Below are 21182 nucleotides of genomic sequence, written 5' to 3'. Positions count from 1 at the left end.
GACCAAGTCTAGTCTCCTTACTATGCTCCTTTTTTTTTTCATCAGCATGTATCAGGATCTAACATCAACAACTTATTCAAGGTATTTACTGTGTCTTCCCATTAGAACAAAGCTCTATGGAACTAAAAATGTTTGTCTGCTTTATTCATTAATGTCTCCTTGGAGCTGTTTGAAGTAGTGGCAAATAGTAAAATGATTGTTGAGTGATGAACAAACATAAGGAAACAGAAACCTAAGGAAATAAATCATTTTTCTAAGGCCATACAACAGGGATTTGACCCCAAATCTCCTAGAACCAACTATTACTTATTTTTATGGCCCTGGAGGACCAAATCCAGGACCTTTCCCATGCTAGGCAAGTACTCAACCACTGGGATATACTCCTAGTCCTCAACTGATGTTCTTTTTAAAATGTATTTTTTGCAGTACTGGGATTTGAATTTAGGTCCCTTGCTAGGCAGTTGTTCTGCCACTTGAACTACACCTCCAGTTTGATTGTTGTAGTGTGTGTGTGTATCAGTACTAGGGCTTTTACTCAGGCCTCAAGCTCTTGCTCGGCAGCTTTTCTATCACAGCTGGCACTCTACCACTTTGAGCCATAACTCCAGTTAGTGACAGATAGTCTTAATCACTATCCTCCACCGCTCAACCAGTATCTGACTCCATTATTGCTGTGACTGTCACCCAACCATACTGACATTCTTTTACCAATTTATTTGTTCATCAAATATCTGAGCTCCTATGTTTCAAATAATATGATGTGAATAGGGAATATGGGGTTGAGAAAAAGAAAAGTTCCTAGTGTCAGAGCAGTTGAAAATTCAAGGTATGGAAACCCTAAGAGAACATTAATATATCATATATAGTCTAAGGAGTAGGAAATAAGAAGACTTAACCTACTTAGCAAAGAGAAGAAAAGGCTTCTTTAAGAAATGTCATGTCATGGGCCAGGCACTGGTGGTTCACACCTGTAATTCTAACTGCTAAGGAGGCTAAGATTTGAGGATCACGGTTTAAGGCCAGCCTGGGCAGGAAAGTTAAAAAACAAAACAAAACAGAAGTGGTGCTATGGCTCAAATGGTAGAGCGCTTGCCTTGAGCTGAAGAGCTGAGGGATAGTGCTCAGGCCCAGAAGTCAAGCCCCATGACTAACAACAACAACAACAAAAAGTCATTTCAGGATGGGCTTATGGCTTAGTGGTAGTATGCTTGCCTAGCATGCATAAAGCCCTGGGTTTGATTCCTTAGTACCACATACACAGAAAAAGCCTTAAGTGGCACTGTGGCTCAAGTAGTACAGTACTAGCCTTGAGCAAAAAAGTCCTGGGACAATGCCCAGGCCCTGAGTTTAAGACCTAGAACTATCACAAATAAGTAAGTAAAATAAATAAATAAATAAATAAATAAATAAATAATCCATACTGGATACGGGCAGTTCACGCCTATAATCTTAGCTACTCAGGGAGCTGAGATCTGAGGATCATGGTTCAAAGCCAGCCTGGGTAGGAAAGTTTGTGTGAGACTCTTTCCTCCAACTAATCATCATAAAATCCGAAGTGGAGCTGTTATTTCAAGTGGTAGAACACTAGCCTTGAGCAGAAAAAGCTCAGGGATCAGGCCTTGAGGTCAAGAACCATGATCACAAAAAAGAAAAAAAAAGAAAAAGAATAAAGAAAAAAAATCCATGGGGAGAATTTAAAGAAAGTGTGATGATTAGATGTGAAAGCATGGGTAGTGTGGTGGGAGTTGGCTTGATGGATTAGTCTAAATCTTAGCCCCAACCATGTCTTCCCTACATCAATGACACTTACCTGCCCACACGAGGGCGCACCAGGCCATGGGACTTGATGAAGACACAGTCGCCAACCTTCAACCACATATCATTGTAATGGAGCTGCTCAAAGTAGTGGCAACCAGGTTCACCATTAGACATTTCCACAGGGACATCTTCTTTTTCCTGTGGTAAAGGAAATTGGTTTTAGAAAGGAAGCTAACAATCAGGAGTAAGAAAAAAAGAAAATAATATTTTCCTTTATATTAAAAGGAAAATAAAAAGTTTTGATAACTGATGGTTAAGAAACCAAAAATTTAGGTGGTTGTAATAAAACTATCAGAATGCTAAGATCTGAGGACTGAGGTTGGAAGCCAGCAAGGGCAGGAAGTCCATGAGTTTCTTACTTCCAATTAACTACTAAAAAGTCAGAAGTAGAGCTGTAGCTCAAGTGGTAAAATACTATCCTTAAGCAAAAAAGCTCGTGCAGTGCCTAGACCCTAAATTCAAGCTCCAGGACTAGCATGCAAGTGCTCTCTATCTCTCTGTCTCTGTCCCTCTCTCTCTCTTCTGTGCGTGCGCACGCACGCATACACACACACAGAGGAAGAAAAGAAAGGAAAAAACCCTCTCATATCAAATATTATATTTATTTTTACCTCAGCACTTGAACTTGGTATCTACCTGAAACTCATTTACTGGCTAGCATTCTATAAACTGACCCAGACCTCCAACCCCCTGTACTTACTTTAAATTTATAATTTTATTTATTTATTTAATTTATTTTTGGGTCCGGTCATGGGGCCTGAACTCTGGGCCTGGGCACTGTCCTTCAGCTCTTCACTTCAAGGCTAGCGCTCTACCACTTGAGCCACAGCGCCACTTCCGGCTTTTTTCTTTTTGCTTATGTGTTGCTGAGGAATCGAGGGTGCTGAGGGCCTCATGCATGCAAGGCAAGCGCTCTACCACTGAGCCACCTTCCCAGCCCTAAATTTATAATTTTAATGACCTATCTCTTTTCTCTCCTTCCTATTCCAATAAGTTTTAAGGGAAAAATAATGGAGAGCAGTTATCAGTATTCAGAAGCAGATATATTCAATAACACATGGATATAAAGAGCAAATTCTATGCTAGCTTCCTTTCTCTTTATAAATTCAGTCTACTCAGTTGGGCATACTGGCACATGTTTATAATCCCAGCATTCTAGATGCTGAAGAAAAACTGTTGAATTTAAGGACAGCTTGGATTACATAGTAAGATCCTGTTTAAAAAAAAACATAAATAAACTCAATCTACAATCTCTCAGGATGGGAAAATTCAATTACTTATTGCCTGCTCTGGAAAGCAACATTTCCTTTGTGACCTCTCCAGTCTCTAGATATTACACGAGTTAGCAGCTTGACCTGCCTCTGTTATCTATCCGTGTAATACACAAAGAATGTCTCTCTCCGGGCTAGGAAGGTGGCTTAGTGATAGAATGCTTGCCTCGCATCCATGAGGCTTTGGGTTCTATTCCTCAGCACCACATAAGCACGAAAAGCCAGAAGTGGTGCTATGGCTCAAGTGGTAGGGCACTAGCCTTGAGCTGAAGAGCTAAGGGATAGTGCCCAGGCCCAGAGTTCGGGCCCCATGACCAACAACAACAACAAAAAATCTCTCTCTCTATTTCATCTTTCCCATCCTAGTCACTGATTCAGACACTGGTGAAATCCAAACTCAGGGAACTCCCTCAAAAAGGGCAGTTATTCATCAGCACAACAGAAATAAAAACAAAGGTTTACTCCTCATACTACAGAAGCATCTAGCAGATGGGAAAGAGAAGCAGAACAGATAAACTGCAGGAGACATGTCAGAGTGACAAGTTGACATCATCTCTAAAAGGTGTAACCCTATAGAGTTGAATTGCAACCCTATTTTTCCCAACCTGCTCTTATGGGAAGGTAAAAGAGCACATGCTGGAGGTACAGGAAGCAAAGAGACTGCCAGGAACCACAAAACCCAGGGTAAGTGGGAAGGAAGAGGGTCTAGGCAAGAAGTTATTCTTCTTGTACAGAACCTTCCCTCTGCCCCTCCGCTCTGAAAGGCCTGCTAATCCTTCCATCCCTGACTCTTCTCATCCACCTCAAGGAATGTACCTTTTCTACTGAAGGCAAGAAAAAGGAGAGAGAAGGATGTTAAGAATAAAGTTTGAAGGCTGGGCATGATTCAAGGGTTAAGTATTTTGCCTAATAAGCATCAAATCCTACATTCAAACCTCTGAAAAAGAAGAGAGCTTGGAGCTGGGTGCTGATGGCTCATGCCTATAATCCTAGCTACTCAGGAGGCTGAGCTCTGAGGATCATGGTTCAAAGCCAGCCAAAGCAGGAAAGTCCATAAGACTCTTACCTATCTCTAATTAACCACAGGAAAACTGGAAGTGATGCTGTGGCTCAAGTGGTAGAGCACTGGCCTGGAGCTGAAGAGCTCAGGGACAGTGCCCAGGTCCAGAGTTCAGGCCCCACGACAAAAAAAAAAAAAAAAAAAAAAATTAAAGAGAGCTTAGAGCTTAGTGCTTCCCCTTGCCTCCAAGTATACTTCCCCTTCATTTCTTTTAAAATTCCATACATTTATATATTATTAGCCTATATCACTTTGAACGAAAGAGTAAGTTTCATTATATTTTCATGCATATATATAATGTACTTTGACAATATTCAATGCCCCTTTATATTCTCTTATCTCCTCATTCTCTCCGACTTCTACTTTCAAGTCCTTTTTACAAGTATAGATTCTGAATGAGATTTCACTTCATACAATGATCTGCTACCATTTTCCTGCAAATGAATTTCATTCCCCTTTATAGGTGAATAAAACATCCCTTCATTTCTTTTCTTTTTTTTGGCAGGGGGCAGGCATGCACAACCATGAATGGCTCTAAAGACATTTTTGTGCGTATATGCCCATCTTGAACTCAGGGCCTAGGTGCTGACCCTGAGCTTCTTTTGCTCAAGGCTAGTGCTCTATCACTTGATCCACAGCTCCACTTCTAGGTTTTTGGTACTTCACTGGATGGAGATAAGAGTCTCACAAACTTTCCTGCCCAGGCTGGCTTTGAACTACAATCCTCAGATCTCAACCTCCTAAGTAGCTATGATTACAGGTGTAAATTACCAATGCCTGGCTCCAAAGATATTTTATAAATAAAGTTAAAAAATTTTTTAGTTACAAAGAATTTTGTAAACTTAGTAGAAAGCCTTCTTTATACCTCTGTAGAATTTTCTCCTATTGTATGGTATATACATTAGTGTAATGTACAGTTAAAACAAGAATGAACAGTTGAATCATTATTACTTCTATTATACTTTATTCAGATTTTTTTAGTTAGAACAATTGATAGATTAAAATGTTTTACTGTATTTTTATTCAAAATAAGTAGGACTTGATAACATATTGTATGGCCTGTAATATAGCCACTCAAATACACAAACACACATCATCAGGGAAGTTACATGACTTCTTCTGCTTTAGTTTCTTCATGTATAAAATGAAGGTAATAGTGTGCCCATCACACTATTGTTAGAAAAACTAAATGACACAATCCATGCTTAAGTATCAGGACTATTAATAAAATAAAATGTAAAAACTTTCCTCATTTTGAACAATCACTGAATTCTTAGAATGAACTTCTTTTTCCTTGGTCATTTTGTTTTAAAACAAGTACTTTGCTGGCTGATATCTATAATCTTAACCACTCAAGAGGCTGAGATTTGAGGATCCTGATTCATAGCCAGCTTAGACAGATATTACCTGAAAGACTCTTTATTTCTAATTAACTAGCAGTAAGCTTAAACTAGAGGTGTAGCTCAAAAAAAGTTGTGAAAAGCACAGGCCAAGTTTAAGCCACACAGAAAAAGTTTGATTTCATTTACAAAAATACTTTTTCTCCCAAGAAATTTTATAAGACAAAGTAGTTTTTAGTTTTTGCCAGATTGTGGAATCCAGATTGTCCTGGGTTTACAAAGTGAATGGGCTTATAAAGCGAATGTGGAATTTTTCTTTGTTCTCATGCTCTGTAACAGTTAAATCAACACTGTAGTTATAGTAGCTATAAGAGTTTTAAAGCATTCACATATGGAAGCTTAATGCCCTTTAGGTTAACTCTTGTACACATTTTCAATTTCTTCATGTTGTTGTCCACTTACATGCTATGTCTCTTCTTGATTCTATTTTGATAATTTGTAATATCCTAAAAATATTCATTTAATCTATGTCTTCAAATTTATTAGTGAAAATACATTTTCTTCCACATTTTTGTGAGCCTAACCACTCACTTTTTTTTTTTATTAAGAAAGCTAGGGTTGCTGATCACATATATGGTATATAACATGTGAACACCGTTATATGTTACAGACTGTGATAGACAATTTGCTCCAGGAAAGTTAGAATGAACTTGTGACTTTATATGAGCATCATTATTCCACAATACTGTGAAATTCCGGAAATTATGTAATCATTTAATCACAAAAAAAAAAAGAACCTTGGGGAAGGGAGAGAGGGAGAGGATGGTAGGGGGAAAACAATGGAGGGGGTAACAATGTTCAAGAGGAAGTGTACTCATTACCTCACTCATGTAACTGTAACCCTCTGTATAGTATCTTTACAATAAAAAAAATTAATATCATCCAGTAACCAATGCTAAAAAAAAAAAAAACAGAGAGGTAGGGTGAGATATGACAGCATACAGAGTAATCCTATCATAAACCAAAAGTGAATCCAAGAACTAATTCTTTGACAAGTCTAATGAGGTAACTCCCAACTATCCTTTTACAATATTTGTTTTTGAAACAAGGTCTTGATATGGAGCCCAACTTTCCCTCAAACTGCCTCAGCCTCCTAAGTATAGGGATTATAGGTACCTGGAAACATTTTCTGCTCATATTTTCCTTTCTTTTTAGTTTTTCTTTAAGTTTTATATTTCTTTTGAAGTACTTATACAAAGAGGTTTCAATTCTACATCCTTTTAGTTTCTTCTTATTTGGCCTAAGGTATTACATTCATAATATATGTTTGAGTTATGAATATTTTATTATATTTTTAATTATAAAATTATTTTCTGTATGACTATTGTTCACATACCTTTTCCAAGTTGAAATTGTCTTCTACTCGACTATCCTCTGAGATGTCTGTATTCTTCTCATCATCCCCTTTATCTGCATTTGCAAATACAGAGGCTACTCGGACCACAGGCAGGGGCACATCTCGAGGAACAAACCTGACTGAGCTGATGGGCATGGTCCACAATTTAATTTTCTTAAAAGACTTGGTTTTGGCAGAATACCGTGATTCACAGACAAAAACATCCTCATCTCGAAAGTTTTCTGGGCATAATTTAAAGTATTCCTAAGAGTAAGGTGGGAGATGGGAGAGAACATAAGAACAGAACTAATCATTAAGTAAATTTATCTGAAGACCAACATAAAAGACAAAAGCAAATATTTACCAATCCATCAAAGGTTAAACTACTGACTTTCTAGAAATAAGGGGGAAATGGCTAGAGATAATTTTCTTTTTTTTTGTTGGTCCTGAGGCTTGAACTCTGTGCCTGGACACATTCCCTGAGCGCCTTCTTGCACAAGGCTAACATTCTATCACTTGATCCACAACCCACTACTGGCTTTTTCTGTGATTAATTAAAGTCACAGGCTTTCCTGACTGGGCTGGCTTTGAACTGCAACCTTCAGGTCTCAGCCTGCTGAGTAGCTAGAAATATAGATGTGAACCACTATTGTTTGACTCAGAGATACTTTCTTAGCCACAGAATGAATTTATTAACAATATATTCATTAATTTATAAGTATGAAAAAATTTCATTTAGTTTACTAATTACCCTTTGAAAATATATTAACATTTTACATAATTATAGTTCCTTAAAGCTCTGGATAGGGCTTCTGTACTTTATAGCAGACAGTCATTCAAAATGTATAATTTATTACTTGAATACCAAGCTGATAAATTTATAATGATTATTTTTCAGAAAATATCATTGTTACTGGGCACAGAGGTTCATGCCTGTAATTACAGTTACTTGGGGAGTAGTGATCAGGAAGCTCACAGTTTAAGGCCAACCTAGTCACAAAGCTAGCAAGTGCTCTTATCAATGAATAAGCAACATGTGGCAGCTTGTTCCAGGGGTTTCAGATACAAACAAGGTCATAGTCTTAGACTGGTGCCAGGCAAAAAAAAAAAAAAAAAAAGGCAAGAAGAACCAAAATAACCTTAAAAATTAGCCAATAGTGGGGCTGGGAAGGTGGCTCAGTGTTAGAGTGCTTGCCTTGCATGCATGAGGCCCTGGGTTCAATTCCTCAGCACCACATAAGCAGAAAAAAAAAGCCAGAAGTGGTGCTGTGGCTCAAGTGGTAGAGCGCTAGCCTTGAGCTGAAGAGCTGAGGGACAGCGCCCAGGCCCAGAGTTCAGGCTGATGACCAGATTCAGCCCCCACCCCCCCAAAAAAATTAGCCAATAGTTTCTGTTGGGGAAAAGATATCAGTGGGAGGGAGATGATCAACAGAGAAGATAAATAAAGGTGAAAAGACTGAAGTAGTCTTTAATACATGTATAAAAATGAAACAATTAAACCTGTCAAAACTGTCTTAAAAAGGGAAGAGAAAAGATGAGGGAGATGGAGGAGGTGAGCTTGTCAGAGTACACTGTATGTATGTACAGGAATGTCTGAGGGGATTTGGCTCAAAGTGATAAACAGTTTGCCTATTAGCAGAAACCTCTGAGTTTAATCCTTATTACTGTCAAGGAAGGAAGGAAGGAAGGAGAGAGAAAATGAAAAAGTCTGGCAATATAAAAAAATTAAGTTGGGGCTGGGAAGGTGGCTCAGTGGTAGAGTGCTTGCCTTGCATGCATGAGGCCCTGGATTTGATTCCTCAGCACCACATAAGCATAAAAAGCCAGAAATGGCACTGCGGCTCAAGTGGTAGAGCACTAGTCTTGAGCTGAAGAGCTGAGGGACAGTGCCCGGGCCCAGAGTTCAGGCCCCACAACCGACCAAAATTAAGTTAATTGAGTATAGTTAAACAGTGTAGGCAGTAAATGATCTTACAAAGCCTTATTGAGGTAAATTTCTTCCAAAATATTTATATATAGCTATATAGACACAATTCAAAAAACAAAACAACAAAACTCAGTTAAAATAGAATTCTATTTAAGTAGAGTTCTATTCTAATTTTGTAAATACTGTTTTCTGAATTTTTAATTGTTTATTTTTATTTTTGGTATTGGGGCTTGAACTCAAGGCCTAGTTGCTGTCCAGGAGCTTTTGTGCTCATGGCTAGCGCTCTACCACTTGAGTTGCAGCTCCATTTGTTTTTTTTTTTTGGGGGGGGGGTAGTTAACTATAGGTAAGTCTCATAGGCTTTCCTGCCTGGGCTTTAAACCTTGATCCTCAGATCTCAGCCTCCTCAGTAGCTAGGATTACAGGTGTGAGCCACTGGTGCCTGGCTGTGTTTTTAAATTTTATTCCAAGGAAATTATCAATACTTTGGGAACTAATGATTTTCTTACCTTGACAAACATGACCACACATTTGCCTAGAATTTTACTAACAGGAACTTTATTGTAATAGTCACTCTTAAATACTTCTTTTTCTAGAAATTTTCTTGTAGCCAGATGGAATGTTTCATTTGGTCGATAAAACCAACAGCCATATAACCATTTTTCACCTCAAAAACAGACAGAGAGAATAATCATTAACAGAAATCACATATTCTTTTTTTGGTTTTTTTGTCGGTCGTGGGGCTTGAACTCTGGGCTTGGGTACTGTCCCTCAGCTCTTCAGCTCAAGGCAAGCACTCTACCACTTGAGCCACAGCGCCACTTCCAGTTTTCTAGTGGTTTATTGGAGATAAGAGTCTTACAGACTTTCCTGCCTGGGCTGGCTTTGAACCACGATCCTCATATCTCAGCCTCCTGAGTAGCTAGGATTACAGGCTTGAGCCACGGGCGCCCAGCATACATTCTTTACAAAATAAGGAAATACTCCATCAAGTCATTATGCCACTGCTTTCTAGGCAACTATTTTTAATCTAATTACTACTACTACTACTACCAATGAAATCCATCATGAGGGTCTAAAAGTGCTAATTTTCCCCTAACATTAAAAGGTACATAATACATAAAAAGAAAATATATTGATAAACATATACCTAGACTGCTGTGTGTGCTTCAGTTAAGGATTAGGACATAATAAAGGACATTTATAGCACTTGACTGGCAACTAAAAAAAACCTGGAAAATCTGGATCATACTCTCACCTGCTCTGGTTTCATTAACTTCTACTTGTTACTTAGCAAACTTTAGTAGTATGAAAGGCCATTTTCTTGCCCATTTCTGTCTCTAGACAGGGCTTCATTATGTAACCCAGGCTGGTCTTAAACTCAGGATCCTCGTGCCTCAGGCTCTTGAGTACTGAGATGTGCTACTATATATGCCCATTTTTTTCTTTTTTTTGGGTAGTAGTGATGTCCTCCTCTTCCTATCTGGGGAGGTAATGATGTGGGGTATCACACTTGCTAGCCAGATACTCAATCACATGAATCATTAAGGGTATTTTTCCTAGGAAGTCTTTTCAATAACAAATTTAAAGCCAGTAATGACCAATGCACAGTGTGTACATTTATGTATGTATGTATGTATGTACATATTGGTGCCAGTCCTGGGGTTTGAAGCTCCAGAGTCTGGGTGTTGCTTTGAGCTTCAAGGTTAGCACTTTACCACTTGAGCCACAGCTCCACTTCTGACTTTTTATAGTTTATTGGAGATAACAGTGTCAAAGACTTTTCTGCCCTGGCTGGTTTTGAACCACAATCCTCAAATCTCAGCCTCCTGAGTAGTTAGGATTACAGGCATGAGCCACTGGCACCCAGCTCAAGTGAGCTTAAAATAAGAAACATCTGAATAAATGAATGTCAATTAAACTTAGATTTTGCAGTTCTTCTGACAACTGCCAAATAGTGTTAGATCTTAGGTTTGTTTTGGTGCCTTGTACTGGGGCTTAAATTCAAGATCTCTCAGTCTCGTTTGTTTTCCAATCAAGGCTAATGCTCTACCACCTGAATCACAGAATCTTTTCCAGCTGTTTGCTGGTTAATTGGAGATAAGAGTCCTATGGACATTTTAGGCGAGTCACAAGCACTTGGCAGATCTTTTTTTCATGATGGGTGCTTAATTGTATTTATTGACACACTGAATTATATTCACTGTCACAACAGAACTATCATTAGAAGGTATAAAATATGTGAGTTAAAATTTTCCTCTTGCCAGGCTCCAGTGGTTCATGCCTGTAACCTTAGCTACTCAGGAGGCTAAGAGCTGAGGATTTCAGTTTGAAACCATCTTAGGTAAGAATGACTATGAGACTCTTATTGCTAATTAACTACCAAAAAATAAAAAAACAAAAAAAAAGCCAGAAGTGGAGTTGTAGCTCTAGTGGCAGAGCATTAGCCTCGAGAAAAAAAAAAAAAAATCTTAGGACAGTGCCTGAGTTCAGGCCCCAGGACCAACATACACATACACTAAAAATATTTTTTTCTTCCCTAAGGAGCAAAGCACAGTAAAAGACATATTTTATCAAATAAGCCTACCAGCTGAATCTTCCCATAGTCTCTCAATACAGACTATATGTGGTTGTAGGTTGGCTTCTGCAGGTTCCACATAGACATAATCTCCAACATGGTACATGCTGTTCTTAAAGCTACAGTCTTGGCTGTATGTGCGATGTAAGCCTGAGAGGCCTGTAGCACCAGAGGAATCTTCACTCTTTTCAGCTTCTTGGGTTAAAAAAAGAAAAAGATACTCAATAAAATAGAATCAGACATAGATTCAAATACTATATCCTAATTCCTTCATCCCTCTTTTAAAGAGGCTTGATATATAGTCCAGGCTGATTTTCTTGCTCAGACTTTCCAGTTGCTAAGATTAAAGGCGGGACCCACCATGCCTGGTTACATTTAATTCTTTGTGTGACTTCCAAAGAGGTATGTCGAGAAAAATAGTATGTGGGGGAGGAAGGGGAATAGGGAGGGATAAGTGGGAGATAATGAGGGATGGGGTAACAATGATTAAAAACAAATGTATTCATTACCTTACTTATGTAATTGTAACCCTTCTGTTCATCATCTTTTCAATAAAAATAAAATATAATTAAGAAAAGAAAAAGAGTATAATTTATACATTCTATCCAAAATTGCTTTTTTTTTGTTTTGAGATAAAGGTCTTGCTATGTTGTCCAGCAGAGTCTCAAACTCACAGGCTCAAGAAATCAGCCAAGTAGCTGAGAAGTAAAGGTGTTAAAAGGTGTGTGCTACCAAATATAGCCTCAAAATTGCCTTTTTGAATCATAAGCATAATTTAGTCATAATTTAAATAAATAAAGATTCTAGAGAATTGGGTGCTGGTGGCTTACGCCTATCATCTTGGCTACTCAGAAGGGTAAGATCTATGGATAGAAGTTGGAAGCCTGCAGGTACAGGAAAGTCTGTGAGACTCTATGTCCAATTTAATTATCAAAAAGTTGGAAGTGAAGCTGGGTGCCGGTGGCTTACGCCTATAGTCCTAGCTACTCTGGAGACTGAGATCTGAGGATTTTGGTTCAAAGCCAGCCTGGGCAGGGAAGTCCGAGAGACTCTTATCTCCAATAAAACCACTAGAAAACTGGAAGTGACAGAGTGGCTCAAGTGGTAGAGAGCTTGCCTTGAGCTGAAGCACACAGGGACAGCGCCCAGGCCCAGAGTTCAACCTCCACGGCCAACAACAACAACAAAAAGTTGGAAGTGGTTCTGTCACTCAAGTTGTAGAACACTAGCCATAGCAAAAGAAAGCTCAGGGACAGTGGACAGGCCTTGAGTTCAAGCCTCATATAATCATTTTTAATAATTCAGAAAGGAAATATATATACATCACACAATGTACTAGAAAACCATAATACACACACATGTACACACATACACATAAATATATTTCCCCCAAGAACTGTCTGCCCCCCACCCTTTTGGCAGTTCTGTTAACAGGAACAGACACCTAAATACAACTGTAGTTTTAAATCAATAATCAACCAGGATACTTTTTTTTGGTGCTGGTACTGGGACTTGAATTCAGGGCCTGACCACTATCTTAGCTTTTTTGCTAGAACTCCACCACTTGAGCCACAACTCTGGCTTTTTGCCAGTTAACTGGTGATCATAGTCTAATGGACTTTCTTGCCTGGACTAGCATTGAACTATAATCCTAAGATCTCGGCCACTTGAGTAGCTAGGATTAAGGACGTGAGCCACTGATGACAGACCTAATCAAGATGCTTTCAGGTATACATTTTAAAAAGACATCTGCATACCCCACTTTTCTTTCTTGTTCTCTTATATCCCTCTACACACCTTTCTCTATATGAGGGTAGTTAGGATGTCTTTATAGCTTCAAGAAGAACACTACACTCCTCTTAATACTGCTGACCACAGGAGTGAAAGAACATATAGGACAGTTAGGAATATAACTTACCACCACATCAGAAAATAAGGGGGAAGGATGTCCAACACTGTAATCATGCCTTAGCACACACACATAAGGAAAAGCCTGGGATTTTCTATTTGCCACCCCCCGCCCCATGCACACAATAAGTGTGCTTCTTTCTGAGATAATACCTCAAGAAGTCCTTATTTTGCCTTGCCAAAATATATATATCTTTATTTTCTCCAAAACTTGGATCTCATTATTTGTAAATTGGCATTGATAGAGCAGACTAAATGTCTGGTATCAAGCTTAGTGATCATAAAGGTATCGAGAAGGTTTCTCACTCTGATTCCACAGACACTGGGGAACAGAGGTTTGTAGGAACACCTCCCTCCCAACTCTGGGATAGATACAATGGAAAGCAGGAAGAGGAAGAGACTAAAGAATTGTTCAAGCAGCTGCCAGAGCCAGATTAGCTCCAGGGAACTCCCATTTTCTCCCTGGTAGGCAGTTGCTGTTAAAGAAAAATGTTGAGAGGAAGGTAGATCTAAAGATCAAGACACCTTAGCCAAATTTGGGTGAGTTCCCCTATGTGTACAATAAAACCCTTTGATTCCACTAATTTGGATAGGGTCCCATGGTGGATCTTCTGGCCCTTAAGGGCCAATATTGGGGTTTAAATGTAAAGATTGAGCCACATTCCTACCCCTTCTTTTTCTAATAAGGTCTCACTTTTTGTTTTGGTTCAGCCTAGACTATGATCTCTTCTTGTATAAGAGGAATGATAGGCACTCATTACCCTGCCCACCTTTTTTTCTTACTGGTTGAAATGGGGATTTCATAATTCTTTTGCCCTGGATAGCTTTAAAACAATTCTCCCAATCTCTTCCTCCTGAGTAATTATGATTACAAACAACAGACAAAAACAGATCTCAATGTCAGTGAGTCATCTGACCTTCAGGTTTACTTAAAAGCCATCATGGTCCTATGAGGAGTTCCTGATGAACCTAAGGCCAGGAACAATTAAATCCCTCTAGCAAAGATGGCATAGAAAAACTGGGGTGGCTCCTATTATTATTCTAGCAGGAAAAGAGGGGTATGTGTCCTAATTGGGGGGAAGGGGAGAGGTGAAGGTTGAACCTTCATCCTAATACATACAACCCCAGATAGGACCATCAACTAAAAATTCAGCGGTAAATGGCTCCCTTGCTTTGGAAGGGAGTGCTGACCTCAATTCTAATGTCCCTCTTCGTTGTAATTGGAACAGTGGCGGTAAGCGGTTGCTGTGGGACTAATTCCTATGATGACTAATGTTTTTTTTTTTTTTTTGGTCGGTCGTGGGGCTTGAACTCTGGGCCTGGGCGCTGTCCCTCAGCTCTTCAGCTCAAGGCGAGCGCTCTACCACTTGAGCTACAGTGCCACTTCCGGTTTTCTGGTGGTTTATTGGAGATAGGAGTCTCATGGTCTCTCCTGCCCAGGCTGGCTTTGAACCGAGATCCTCAGATCTCAGCCTCCTGAGTAGCTAGGATTACAGGCGTGAGCCACCAGCACCCGGCATGACTAATGTTTAAAGAGTTTGAAGAACAGCAAATAAAAGAGGGGGAATATTAAAAAAAAAAGTCTTAAAAATTCCTGATTTGGCCTGGTGGCTCGGTTCTTGTTAAGGAAAAGAGGAAGTGGATAAGGAAGGATTTTTGGAATCTAAGGTTTTGTCTTAAACTGATTTTTTTTTCAAGATGGGATTAAGACACACTTGAAATTGTTCAGGAAAAGTAGAGGGTGCAGGTATATTTTGAGATTACTTGTGTACTGTTAACCTTATTTCAAAATCAAACTAGCCAATCACAAGCAGATTCTGAACCAGAGCTCAACCAATCTGAGCAGAGGGGCAGTGCATGCTGTGTTATGGAGAAATAGAAGAGAAGCTTGCCTGCTCTGAGTGCTTGCTTGCCAGATTTCTGGCTGTCAATGAACTCTTTTTTTTTGTCGGTCGTGGGGCTTGAACTCTGGGCCTGGGTGCTGTCCCTCAGCTCTTCAGCTCAAGGCGAGTGCTCTACCACTTGAGCTACAGCGCCACTTTCGGTTTTCTGGTGGTTTATTGGAGATAGGAGTCTCAAAGCCCAGGCTAGCTTTGAACCGCAATCCTCAAATCTCAGTCTCCTGAGTAGCTAGGATTACAGGCATGAGCCACCAGCGCCCAGCTTGTCAATGAACTCTTTTTTTTTTTTTTTGGGTCCGGTCGTAGGGTCTGAACTCTTGGCCTGGGTGCTGTCCCTCAGCTCTTCAGTCAGGGCTAACACTCTACCACTTGAGCCACAGCGCCACTTCCAGTTTTTTTTTCTGCTTATGTGGTGCTGAGGATTCGAACCCAGGGCCTTAAGCATGCAAGGCGAGTGCTCTACCACTGAGCCAACTTCCCAGCCCTCAATGAACTCTTAAACAGAAGTTAATTTTGCCTTGTTGAGACAATTAAAAAAAAAAGCACATTCCAAAATAACCTCTAATTGGCTACAGCAATTTAAGTCTCTAAATGCTTGGATACTAGCATCATAATTTTGGTGGAAAATATCAAGTAGATGACTTGGCAAATCTCAGATAACAGATCCAGAAGGTTCCTGAGAATTTGATACTAGTACAAATAGTCAATTGGACTGAAAGGGGCAGAATACAAAATAAATACCTCCTTGGAAAACTACGGTTCTGAGGGCAGAGTGCTGAACCACAGAAGTGTGTTTTGGGGTTAGAAGACCAATGGGTATTTATCCAATGGATTTAAAACTTGATTAGCAACACTTTCTTCCATCTTTTCTTTTAAATAGGAATATCTGTAATTGTTATCCTACACATCTCATTGAATTTAGTAGAGGACATTTTGTTTTTACAAGTACAGAGAGAAATGGTAAACCAGGATGGATCAGACCACAGTCTCATCCATACACATACTGCAAATGATTTAGATGGTGAGATTTGGGATTTCTAAGCTGAAGACCCTTAAGGTGAGGTTTTGCTGTCAGAATGATATGGTTGTAGCACATGCCTAAAACACGTGGAAGTGACTTTGAAATTGGGAAGCAAGCAGAGACTGGAAAAATTTGAGAAGCATAACAGACAAAGCCTATTGCCTAGAACAGTCTAGTAGAAAAATGGACATTAAAAACTTGGCAGCTGAAAGCTAAAAAGAAATGGAGAATTTCCACATGCATGAGATATGGAGAAAAGAAAATCCTTACTATACAGTGGCAAAAACCTAATTGGAATTGCATCCTGAAGTTATTAGGATTCTTTCTCTACCTTTTTGGGCTGTTCTTTTAGTTATCTTTATTTGTTTTTGTCATCCTACTTTTTGGGTGCTTTCTTCAAATTAATATTCTTTACTTTTTGAATGTTTCCTTTATGACCTATTTTAAAAATTGTATTGAGATATAATGAACACACTACAACATTCACTTTGTGTGTATCTGTGTGAATACTGGGGCTTGAACACAGGGGCCTCATATTCTTGCTTAATTTTTTCAGCCTTTTTTGTTCTACTGTTTGAGCCACACCTTCACTTCTGGCTTTTTGCTGGCTAACTGGAGCTACATGTCTTATAGATTTTTCTGCCTGGTCTGGCAGAACTGGGACCCTCAGATCTCTGCCTCCTGAGATCTACTGAATAGCTAAGATTACAGGCACAGACCAGCAGCATCCAGCTTGTTGTTTTGTTTTGAGACAAAGTGTCACTGTAGCTCAGGCTAGCTTGGCTTTTGCTATGTAGCTCAGGCCAGCTTCCAACCCCCAATCTTCTTGCCTAAGCCTCCTAATATCTGGGATCACAAGTAGACTTCACTATGTCCAGCTTTAATTTAAAGTATAGAATCTAATGACCTTTAGAATACTATTAATTTAAAGAAACTATGGTAAAATATGTAACACAAAATTTACTTTTTTTTGCCAGGTACCATTGGGTCACACTGTAATCCTAGCTACTCTGGAGGCTGCAATCTGAAGAAAGCAGTTCAAAACTAGCTAGGGCAAGAAAGTCCATGAGACACTTACCTCCTTAACCATTAGAAAACCGGAAGTGGCGCTGTGGTTCAAAGTGGTAGAGTGAAAAAGCTCAGGGACAGTGCCCAGGCCCCGATTTCAAGCCCCACAGACAAAAGAAAAAAAAAATTCTTAAAAAAAACTTTTTTTTGATTGTTCAAAGGGCACTAACCTAATTGTCTTTTTTGCTGGTTAATTGGAGATTAGAGATTTCAGGATTTGTTTCTATCAGTGCCTAACACACAATATGTTTTTAAGCGCATCCAGATAGCATGTGTATTTCATTTGTTTTTATGGTTCAACAATGACTATACCACAATCTGTTTAGTCAGTTTTCTGTTCATGAACACTTAAGCTGTTTACATCCTTTGGCTACTATAGATGTGGGTGCACAAATATTTTTCAAATCTCTGCTTTAAGTCCTTTATACTCAGGAGTGGACCTTATGGGAATATGAAACTTAGTATACTGAGAAACTATAGTTTTCTTCCACAGAGGCTATACCACATTACATTCTCTTTCTGGTAATGTAGAATTCCATTTTTAAAAAATATATTTTAATTGTCCTACTTAAGACTTACTTGTGTTTGTATGTGGGTACTGTACTATACTGTGGGACTCAAAGAGTCCCACACTCTCCCTTAGCTTTTTTGTTCAAACTAGCACTGTACCATTATAGCCACATTTCACTTACAGCTTTTTGTTGGTTAGTTGGAGATAAGAGTCTCTTGGATTGGTCTTCCTGGGCTGGCTTCAAACCTCAATCTTCAAATTTCAGCCTCTTAGGTAGTATACATGAGCCACACTGGTGCCCAGCTTTTTTTGTTTTTCAATAGTGGTACTGGGACTTGAGCTAGGCCTCACACTTGCTGGCACGCTAACACTTGAGTCACATCTCCAACCCTGCTTCTTGCTGGTTATTTTGCAGATGGAATCTAGCAAGCTTTTCTGCCTGGGATGGCCTCTAACTGCAAGCTTCCAGATTCCAGCCGCCTGAGTAGCTAGGATTCCAGGCAATCCTATGAAATATAACCTGGCTCTTTTTCTTTTGAGGTTAAGGTATTACTTAGCCGAGCTGGCCTTCAACTCACTCTTCCTGTCTCAGCCTTCAGCTTTTTTTTTTTTTTTCCCCCCTTTGGTGCCTGCACTAGGTCTTAAAACTCAGGGTCTCACATTCTTGCTTATTTAGAGCTTTTTTCCCTCAAGGCTGGTACCTCTACCTCTTGAGCAACATCTCCAACTTTTGGCTTTTTTTTCTTTCTTTCTTCTTTTTCTTTTTTGTCAGTCTTGGATCTTGAAATCTGGGCCTGGGTACTGTCCCTCAGCTCTTCAGCTCAAGGCTAGTGCTCTATTACTTGAGCTACAGTGCCATTTCCAGTCTTCTGGTAGTTCATAACTTTGAACTGGGATCCTCAGATCTCAGCCTCCTTAGTAGCTAAGATTACAAATGTGAGACACCAGCGCCTGGCAACACTTTTGGCTTTTTGCTAGTTAGCTGGAAGTAAGAGTTTTAGGGGACTTTCTGCCTAACCACAATCCTCAGATCTCAGCCTCCTTAGTAGCTAGGATTACAGGCAAGAGTAACCAATACCCAGACAACTTCATTTTTATAGGGCAGTTTTCACTGGATATACAAATCTATTATTTTTTCCCTCAATTTTTTTAGTATCATTCTGGCCTCCATTATATGAAAAGCCTTTAATTCTATTATTGTTTACTTGTATGTGATGAGTTGTGTTATTTTTAAGATTCTTCTTGCAGTTTTTTATGTTTCTAAACATGGTTCTCTTTGTGTCTATCTTACTTGAGGTTTTTGGAGATATAGGTTAATAATCTTTCATTAAACTTGACAAGTTTTCTTTCTTCTCTCCTTTGCTATTATTTTATCAGGTATACTAACAGACTTTATACTAGGTTTTAGAACTAGCACTGTATAGCTAAGGGATAGCCAAAGCTAACCCTAACCCCTACAGCTAGGGGTAAGGAAAAGGTTGGGCTCAAACCTTAAACCCATAAGGCTTCTCCTTTGGCTAAGTAATCTATGAATAGATTAGGAGATGCATTCCAAATTGTAGCAAAAAATCTATCTAATCTCCTCCGCTCTCTCCTCAGAGGTAATGGGTTTTAAATTCAGGTCCTGTGCTTTCTAGGCAGGCATTCTACCTCTTAACCACCACTTTTCATATATCTCTTGGATTTTACCTGGTTTTCTTCACCAGGTTTCCCAGCCACTAAGGAATATACAAAACAGGGTTTATCTCAAATCCCTTCTATAGCTCTCTAGTTTTCAGTATAATCCTTAATGTGTACTTTAGGTCAGCAAAGCTGTAGATTTACTCCATTTATTTCCAAATTTACCACTTTCAGCTGGCAAAGATGTAGAAACTATCTCCTCCAATGCTCCCCTACATCTCCCCGTTATTATTCTGAATAGAAACTAGAGTAGCTCTGTTCTGGGAAAATGACTATTTTCACTAACCAGCTTCCATTATGGATATATACCATCACTTATCAGAAATTGCTTCAAATAAATTAATTTTGTTTTATTGCCTAAGAGGAAAAAAATCTAATGAAGTTTAATGCTAAAAACAAATTCAACTTTAGTAAAACTACGTATTTCTAAGTATTTATATAAAATCAAATACAAATGTCCAAAATGATCAAATTTGTAACAATGAGGCCTCATTATCAAAATAGTAAGTCTGATGAATGACTCAAAGTTAGATTTGTGTGTGTGTTTGTGCACGCGCACGCGTGCCAGTCCTGGGGCTTGAACTCAGGGCCTAGGCACTGTTTTGGACCTTTTATGCTCAAGGCTAATGCTCTAACACTTGAGTCACAGCTCTTCTTCTGGATTTTGGGTGGCTAATTGGAATAAAAGTCTCACGGTCTTTCCTGCCTGGGCTGGCTTTGAACCACAATCCTGAGATCTCAGCCTCCTGAGTAGCTAGGAATACAGGTATGAGCCACTAGTGCCTGGCTCAAAGTAAAGTTTCTAAATTTATATGAATAAAACCAAGATATGAGGTTAAAACAAGTATTATCTATTTATTTTGCATACAGTATCTAAAATGAAAGCTATGCTATTCGATGTGGTAATAACTTGAAGTAGAGAATGCACGCTAGCTCTAGCTGGGCCCCTCAAGTTGTATTTACTAACAGTATGAAGAGGTAATAGGTTCTCATACTTGTGAATTAACTAACTATTCCTTAGAACAGTTGTGTTACAGGTAACTTTTAATCTTTTTTTTTTTAATGCCTGTCCTGGGGTTGGGGTACTTTTCCTTAGCTTTTTTTGCTGATGTGATACTCTATAACTTGAGCCACAGCTCCACTCTAGCTTTTGGCTGGTTAATTATAGACAAGAATCTCTCAAATTTGTCTGCCCCAATTGGCTTCAAACTTTTATCTTCAGATCTGTGATTACTGAGATTATGGGCATGAACCACTATGCCTTGCGCTGTAACTTTCAATCTTATTTAGTCTGACAACCAAAATGATCATGATAAAAGCATTTCCATCTCATATCTAATATAAAATACCAACAACCAAAGACTTCATAATAGCCTCTTCTCCAGCTAGAACAAAGTATACTTCTTCATAATAACAGGAAAAGAAACCAACCTCTTTTTTCTTCTTCTCTTTTTAGTTTATCTTCTTCTATTTCTTTTGGTAATTTTTCCTTTTTTTCTTTCTCCACATCATTATGCAAATGTTTTGTGGTATAGCTGAGTGCTGGAGAAAGAAGGATCTCTCCATTTTTGCAGAGTTCATCACGAATTTTAATAAAAAATTGCTGAAGTTCTACTGCATCCTCATATATTTCAGAATCTGTCCTATAAGAGCATTAAGAATATCCATTGATACATAAATTGCTTATTTTAAATAGGTGAATT

At 38.9% G+C, this 21182-nt stretch overlaps 1 protein-coding gene across 13 annotated transcripts in view; it reads right to left on the bottom strand.

The window, feature by feature from the left end:
* The window catches only part of Pbrm1 (polybromo 1), a 123086-nt gene that overhangs the window by 28330 nt on the left and 73574 nt on the right, over positions 1-21182 (bottom strand). For all 13 annotated transcript variants that reach the window (XM_013030760.1, XM_013030767.1, XM_013030769.1 and 10 more), the window contains 5 exons: positions 20911-21122; positions 11400-11585; positions 9322-9479; positions 6886-7149; positions 1811-1956 (listed from right to left, as the gene is read on the bottom strand). In XM_013030760.1, coding sequence (XP_012886214.1) covers positions 1811-1956; positions 6886-7149; positions 9322-9479; positions 11400-11585; positions 20911-21122 — 966 coding nt within the window. The remainder of the gene's footprint in view (positions 1-1810; positions 1957-6885; positions 7150-9321; positions 9480-11399; positions 11586-20910; positions 21123-21182) is intronic.

The sequence above is a fragment of the Dipodomys ordii genome, unplaced genomic scaffold (genome assembly GCF_000151885.1).
Source record: "Dipodomys ordii isolate 6190 unplaced genomic scaffold, Dord_2.0 Scaffold132, whole genome shotgun sequence".
NCBI classification, from domain to species: domain Eukaryota; kingdom Metazoa; phylum Chordata; class Mammalia; order Rodentia; family Heteromyidae; genus Dipodomys; species Dipodomys ordii.
This window is presented reverse-complemented; position numbering and strand designations above follow the sequence as displayed.